The sequence below is a fragment of the Tupaia chinensis genome, unplaced genomic scaffold, assembly GCF_000334495.1.
Source record: "Tupaia chinensis unplaced genomic scaffold, TupChi_1.0 Scaffold145814_1, whole genome shotgun sequence".
Lineage (NCBI taxonomy): Eukaryota > Metazoa > Chordata > Mammalia > Scandentia > Tupaiidae > Tupaia > Tupaia belangeri.
The window spans coordinates 2811461-2819684 of record NW_006205672.1 but is presented as its reverse complement, the minus strand read 5'-3'; the positions used below and the strand labels follow the sequence as shown (position 1 = coordinate 2819684).

At 45.6% G+C, this 8224-nt stretch overlaps 1 protein-coding gene across 1 annotated transcript in view; it reads right to left on the bottom strand.

The window, feature by feature from the left end:
• LOC102490487 (histone H3-like centromeric protein CSE4) overlaps window positions 1-8224 on the bottom strand; it is a 28133-nt gene that overhangs the window by 18813 nt on the left and 1096 nt on the right. The window contains 1 exon segment of the mRNA XM_006168504.3: window positions 8047-8224. This exon segment is cut by the window's right edge and continues 124 nt beyond it. Coding sequence (XP_006168566.2) covers window positions 8047-8224 — 178 coding nt within the window.

Here is an 8224-nt window from a genome sequence, read left to right as displayed (position 1 = left end):
GCACGCCTGCCGCATGTGCGTGCGTGCGTGCCCAAGATCCCGAGAGGAGAATGGAAGAGAAGGGATTGCAGCGGGACCATCCCCCCCGGGGGGTGATTTCTAGCTTTCTGTCTCTCTGTCTCTCTCTGTCTGGCGAGCGCACGTACCCTATAGCGAAAACCTCTCAAAAAAAAAATGGTATAAGTTTCAAAAATATTTGCACCAAAACAAATCCATAAATTAACTTCATTTTCCTTGATTCTGTTAGAGTCCTCTCATACATACACACGTGGCCCAGCAGTACAAGGTAGCACAAACAGTGTGGTGAGACATGTCAAAAATATTGAGCTGTCAGAAGTCATGACATGTTTTTGCATAGAAAAACAGGAAAAATATGCCATGACTTTTCTGACAACCCAGTAATTACTACAGGATTGCTCACTACAGAAGCCATTGGTTGCTGGGAAATGAGGAAAAGCTTTGGTCACAGAGGAGGGTTTGTGTCAGGCTATGAAGAAAGAGCTAAACACCTGAGATGGAATAAATGGGAGAGGAAGCAGGAGTGGCAAGGATAGCATTTGCAAAGATGTCCAGGTGAGAAATAAATGCGAGGCTTCAAGGCTCAATATGTTTCAGTTCCTCTTTAAAATCTCACTTGCAACTTACGGCATCTCTATTTCACATATCACTGTGACATTTTTTCATTTTAAATGCAATGCAGATAAATATATGTCATCCTCACTGAGATATTCAGAGGAAAAAATAAAAAGTTTGAAGAGAAATCAAAGAATAAAGGATGGGAGGAGGCAGAAAAACATGTCTGTTGTCTAAATGAATGGCTCTCAAAACAAGGTCTCTAATAAAATCTTGGGACCCACTCCAGACAAATTGAATAAAAATGCTGGGGGTGGGGGTGAGACCTCCCAGTCTGTGCTTTAACAAACCTTCCAGATGATTCTGGTACACATTAGAGTTTGAGGACCACTGGCCTAAGTAACAGGTTTGGTTTGGTTTGGTTTTACCTCAATACATCTTGCTCCAACTTGCAGTAATATTAATTTTTTGTTTTCTTTGATGGAAGAGAAAATAGAAAAACAATATGTATTTACTACATAAATTTTATGCAGTATAGAGACCGGCAGGTGGTGTGGTGCTTAAGGCACTGGAAAACTCCCACATGGTTGACCATGGTTCGAGTTCTGGACCTGGTGGCTTGCTTTCTCACTTTACCTCTCTCTCTCTCTCTCTGTGCTTTTGCTGATCAAATTAAAATAAATGAATGATTAAATAATTCTTGGAACCAGCAGTTGGCATAATGGCTATGTCGCTGAACTCCCATGTAGTCAACTGCAGTTCAAGTCCTGGACCCGGTGGCTTTAACTAACGCCAGGTGTATGTGCGTGCGTGCCCAAGATCCCGAGAGGAGAATGGAGGAGAAGGAATTGTGGCGTGGCCATCCCCCTGGGAGGTGATTTCTTGCTTTCTGTCTCTCTGTCTCTCTCTGTCTTTCTGGCGAGCGCACGCACCTTATAACAAAAACCTCTCCTAAAAAAGAAAAATTCTTTAAAAAATTTATGCAGTATAAAATGTTATGGAAAAAAAAATGTTATGGAGACAAAGGTTAAAATAGCATTAATTCATTAAAGCACTTATAAATATAAAAGATGAATGAATAAAAATGTAGTTACCTTATTTTACTAAATATTATTGGTTTATATATAATTTTAATAGTATTGAATTTTATAATCAATGGGTGGCTTTTCTTCCTAAATTTCTCTAAGATCCATTCCTATTATTTTTTCTTTTTAAACATCTTCTTTAAAGTGATTAGTAGCAATCCCTAGTCCTTGCTAATTCCACTACATACTATTGGGTTTTCAGGAAAGTCATGACATATTTTTCTATGTTTTTCTATGCAAAAATGTATCATGATTTTTATGACAACCCAATATTTTGATATGGCATGGCTGAATCCTGTTAGCTGTGCCTACCCCCTAAATATGGCCAAATCAGAATATACTTTCTCTTCCCCCTGTTTGCTATAAGGCCCACTGGCCAGTGAGAGAGAGAGAATCACCCCCTGGAGGGTGAGGCATGGTCATGCCTTAATCCCTTTTTCTCCACTCTCCCCTTGGGACTTGGGGCATGCACGCACATACAACCACTGTGTTTTTTGAGCAGCTGGGTCTGGGACTTAAACTGTCGAGTAGGCCATGTGGGCTCCAGCTGCCTTCACCACCACACCACCAGTTGGTCTTGCTTTCTCTTCTATAATCCACCTCCTCCTACATTGTTTAGATGGTGAAACCTACGCCCTCTCCAGTTTGGCATTCAAGATCCTAAATAAGCAGGCCTCAAAACCCCCACCACTGAAAATTTACTTCTCATTTACTGACCATGGTCCAGCCTGTGGACTGGCTACTGCTCACAGTTCTTTTATTTCTCTGTTTCTTTGGCCTAGATTAGACAGCCCTGCTCCAAGGTTTTTAAAGGAAGAGCTCCAGAGCACTGGGTCAGCGTCTTCGCCACCTATCACAGCAAACCTTCCATTATAGTGCTGACTTTTCCTCCTCACAGGGCTCAAAGATACGGTTCCCATTTCCACAGACATACATAACCGCCCCCAAGTAGGAAGAACTAACTTTTTTTAACAAAATAGTAACAAATTGCAGAGTAGCAATTTCACTTGGGTTTGGAAATTTTTCTCCATTGCAGTGTTTTTCAGTTGCAGGTTACAACCAATTAGCAGGTGGTAGAATCAATTGAAAAAATGGGAGCCAGCCTTTGTTTTGTTTTGTTTTTCATGAAACAGAATAGGATTTGTCTCTGGTTTGAGTCCAGAGATCTCCCTGAGTTGGGACCAGCAGGTAGCGTAATGGCTATGTTGCTTGGACTCCTACGTAGTCGACCGCGGTTTGAGTCCCGGACACGGTGGCTTAAACTCACGCCGGGTGCGTGTGTGTGCATGCCCAAGATCCCGAGAGAATGGAGAAGGGATTGTGGCATGACCATCCCCCCTGGGGGGTGATTTCTCGCTGTCTCTCTCTGTCTGGCTGGCGAGTTCACGGCCCCTATAGCAAAAACCCCTCAAAAAAAAAAAAAAAGAGAGATCTCCCTGAGTATGTGGTGCACGTGTGAGCCTACAATCCTGGCTGGCTGAAGGCTAGGGTAGAGCACAGTGATGGGACCCTATGGGGAGGTGCTGTCTCTATTTCTTTCTCACTAGCTCACTCACTAACGGAAAAGGTAAACTCACCAAAAAAAATTATCAAGGTGGTTATCTCAAATTTTAAAATATCATTTTGTGCAACTTGTTTCGATTTTAGGTATATGTGAATGTGCAGTAGATAGTAATATAGATGTATAGATGTAACCATTATTCCATCTGCTGGTTCCCTGATTAATAGTGTTTTATTTCCATATGTGAGGGTCTGTTCTAAGCATTTTGCAGGGGCTGTATTATCTCCTTTCAACACAGCAATCCTGAAGTGAGTGCAATCATCCCGTGAAGCTGAAATCCAGATCCTCTCTCTTGGGAACCTTTTTCTAGTCAAAGGTCCTGAGCACTCAACCTACCCCTAAGGGGTCTCAGATCCTACTTCACAGCAGTAGGGCCCCCAGTGTGTATTTTTCATCCCCCTCCTCTCCTGTTTTCCTTCCTCCTGTTCTCTCCCTGCTTCTTTGTAGATGTTCACTCACTGCTCTTGACCACACACCAATCCCCTACCTACCACATTCCACAGAAATCCTGTCTGCAGGACTGAATCTTCTATCTTTGAGGATATAAAAACAAATGTTTCTCCTCAGGTCCTCTGTCCTCAGGAACAGATTGGGGCACTGGTGGGTCAGGGCTCAGAGAATTCTTTTCTCGGTTACAAGCACCAGGACAGGGGAAGGCTGGGAATGCATCCCTTCATGGGCAGTGGCACCTGGGCTTCCCAGATGCCCTGCCCAAAGGCAGTTTCCTGCTCTGTTGACTTGGAAGGTCCAGTCCAGGCCAGCTTCCATCTGTAACTTCAAGGACTCCAAGCACTGTGGCATTTTGTGCCCAACTCCCTCACATAAGGGAGAATCGAAGGCCAGGTGAATTAGGTCCCTCTATGTGCATTTCCTGACCATTAGTGCTTAGGTGCTGATACCAGAGAGCTTGAACAGACAAATCACACTGAGGAATATGACCAGCCTGAGGCTGAGGGTGGGAACTGGGAAGGGGTGTTAGGATGGAGGGGGTAGAGGCAAGGAAAAGGGCCCACAGAGATCAGGGCAAAGAGGAGGAAGGGAAGGGAAAGTTGGTAGGGCTGAATCTTGAAGAAGGAGCTGAAGTCTATAGAGCTAAAAAGAAAGGGAGAATAAAAGTAGGTTTGGAAAACGTGACGAATACAGTTCTGGAAATAAGCTAAGCTTCAAGTACCCAATATCCATTCAGAAGCACTGGTCCACAAGGTTTGGTGTGGGTTTGAGTCCTGGGCCTGGCAGCTTGTTTCTCTTTCTCTGTCTGCCTCTCTCTGGTGAGTGCATATGCCCTATATCAAATTTAAAATAATAGTAATAAATAAAATAAACCTAAAAAAAAAGAAAAGAAAAGAAACCTTGGTGTGGGGCCAGCCAGTGGTATGGAGGTTAAGGTAGCTGGATCTCACATGGTCGACTGCATGGTTTGAGTCCCAGACCCAGATGTTTGAGAAATAAGCCAGGCATGTGTGCATGCATGTCCAAGATCCCAAAAGGTGGGAGATATGAAAGAGAAGGGATTGAGGCATGACCATTCCCCACATGGGGTGATTTCTTACTTTTCCTCTCTCTCTCAGTTTCTCTCTGGTGAATACACACATCCCCTGGCAAAATTAAGAAAGAAAAGAAGGAAGAAATCAATCTATCTATCTTGGTGTGGAGCTCAGGATAGGGTCTCAGTGGGAGGTACCAATTTGGGAAGATTTAACAGAGAACTGGAGCTATGGAAAGCAAAGAATCAACACCACTTTGAGTTGCAGGAATTAAAGAACACAGCCATAGGCCACTCTGGGGGACATCAGGAATATTGATGGGGAGAAGGACATGAGAAGATGGAGATTGGTACTGGAGAAGGATAAGGAAGACCAGGAGAGAGTGTGGACCCAAAGGACATATCCTCTTCCAAGGAAGCAAAGGTAGTGTCATTAGGCCATACTCTCCCAAGTAATGTCTCTTTACACCCACATAGCTGTCCCCTTACTACCTACAGCAGAGTACCAACTGAGCAACGTACATTTTTCACTTTTTTGAGAGATTTTTACTATAGGGTGCATGCTCTTTGCCAGCGAGCACGAGAAAGTGAGAAATTTTACATGCATGCATACACACACACACACACACACACACACACCAGGGGGGATGGCCACACCGCAATCCCCTCTCCTCCTTTCTCCTCTTGGGATTTTGGGCCTGCATGCACTCATGCCTGGTGTGTCCAGCACCTTAACCACTATGCCATCTGCTGGCCCCCATTTTTCACTTCTTAAAGTCCCAAGTTCAGGGGCCAGCGGGTGTCATGGTGGTTAAAGGTGCTGAATTCCCATGTGGTCGGGTACCAGACCTGGCAGCTTGCTTTCTTGCTTTCCCTTTCTCTCTCTCTGATCAAATTAAAACATAATAATAATAATAAATATAATTAAATAACTTAAAACCTCCAAGTTCAGAGCATACTTTTCCTACAATCAAGCTAACAATGTAGAAGCTGATTATTATAGAAAGAGTACCTTGTTAAGTATCCTTCAACTCTCCTGAGTAGAAATGATTTAAGAGGGGGGGAAAATGGTTACATGTTAAAACTTACATTTAAATTATCTTGTATTGATTAACTCAGTTTATGCTGATCTCCCAAGCAAATAGGAAGATTTGAAAAATTTCTAAGTGCAGGCCTTCACAGTGACAGAAACACAAACTATTATTCTATTCCTAAGTGGTTATCAACAATGCCACTAAACTTTCCTTTCAGGCTCAATCACGGAGGCTCCCTGCAATTCAGAGATGCCTAAACTGATCAATTAAAGCAGTGGGATCTTGGGACAGGCAGAAGATGTAGAGGGAGGTCTCCCTGACCTTCCCTGGGCCTGAGATGCTGGGTGCAAAGATGGTGCCCCACTCAGTTCTGAAAGTCATTACTTAACTCAGAGAGAGTAGAGACACTACACTGTGTGCCTAACCAGGACTGCGGCCCTGAATGGAGAGAGGCAAACTCTAAATTGCTGTGACTCTGGAGCAGAAACATGGGCAATCCACAGCAGGAGAGGCCATCAGTGCCTACCTACATTGCTCTCCTCCTTGGAGTCTCGAGAGGCAAAATAGGAGCTTTACAAAACTATTTCTTCTCTCTGTTGTGGATTCCAACTGATGTTCTTAATAATTGTTTTTAACTTGTCGACCTTGCTAAGACAAAAAGGAAAACAAGCCCTGGTCTTTCCCAGTTGCAAAAAAAAAAAAAATGACGAAGAAAGGTTAAGAAGAGGCAAGTAGGTAATGTGGAGGTTTAGAGGCTGGATCCCACATGGCCCACTTTGGGATTTGAGTCCTGGAAACAACAGCTTGAAAAATAAGCGGGGAGGGACCAGCAGTTGGCATAATGACTGTGTCACTCACTGGACTCCCATGTAGTCAACCGCGGTTCAACTCCCAGACCTGGTGGCTTGGACTCACGCTGGGCACATGGGCGTGCGTGCTCCAGATCCTGAGAGGAGAATAGAGAAGGGACTGAGGTGTGGCCATCCCCCGCCCCCCCCCGGGGGGGGCTGGTTCTCCCGGTCTCTGTTTCTAGCGAGCGCACGCACCCTGTAGCAAAAACCTCTCCCAAAAATAAATAAATAGGAAAAACAACCGGGGAATGTGAGCGTTCATGCCCCAAATCTCGAGAGAATGGAGAAGGGATTGCGATTTCTCTTTCTCTATAGGCCAGGTAGTATCTGAACTCTGTAGGGTATCAGCTCTTGCAAGGCACTGCTGAACACTTCCATCAAGGGCCTTGGATCTCTCACTTCTCTGATATAGGAATCATAGCCAAGTTCTCTTCATTGCTATTTTCTAAGGTGAAGAACTACAGCCAGCCTACTGAAACCCCTTGCCTGCCTGTTTACTGTCTTCCCAAAAATGAACTAGAGATCTACATCTGCCCTTTCGCCGAGTAATCCTTCAAATACCTGAAAACAGAACACGAAATTTCAACATGCCTAAAGGAAACATTTAAAGGAACTCCCAAGAGTAAAGAGAGTTAATTTTAACATTTAAGACGTAGACCTTCTTGGAATTAAGCCTCACTTTGCAAAACTGTGTAGAAAATGGTTCTATTAAATCCACTTGCTACAACGCAGGGATGACGAGGAACACACGTTTGAGGCGTTAACTTCGTGCTACAAGGACAATTCGGTCAACTCCATGAACAGCAGAAAGAATAAACGTGGCAATGTCCTACACCAGCCTGGGATTGAGCTTTTAACTGGGGAGATAACACTACCTACACGCACTATTTTCGGTCCAAGAAAAAGCCAGCCATGCGCGCGCCGAAAGGCGAGTGCGTAATGTCCCATAGCGACTCCTTGCGGTCTCGGGTCACTGGGTCTCCGACATCCTCCCTCCACCGCCACACAAGAAAGCTTGCAATCCTGGGCGGCGATCGAGAACGAGACTTGCAAGAGCCCGAACGCGGAAGTGCGCCCAGACGGAAGTGGGCAGAGCTGGTGGCCGCCACTAAGGAGCCAAGAACCGCCCTCCCCGCTCAAAGAAAAAAACAAAACCCAGCAGCAGCAGTCTAATCAGCCAGGTAAAAGGGACCAGGCCCTGCAAAGCTCAAGTGCTATCTAGAGTAACCCCAGGAAGCAAAGAGGCTGGAGCCGACACGCAGCGCGGAGCCACAGGGCGGCCGGGTGCCCTCCCCTGATGCTAAAGCCAATGCGCCCCCCCTCCCCCCCCGCGCCCGCCTAAGAACACGGACGACCGGCAGCAGTACAGCTCCCTTTCAGCGCCGCTGTGGGTGGCTCTGAAAAGAGCCTTTGGATGTATGATGAAACCTCAGACCGAGCGCACGCTGCTTCATTAAGCCCGCTCCCCGCGGATGCGGCGGGCCAGCTGGATGTCCTTGGGCATGATGGTGACGCGCTTGGCGTGGATGGCGCACAGGTTCGTGTCCTCGAACAGGCCCACCAGATAAGCCTCGCTCGCCTCCTGCAGCGCCATGACGGCGGAGCTCTGGAAGCGCAGGTCGGTCTTGAAGTACTGC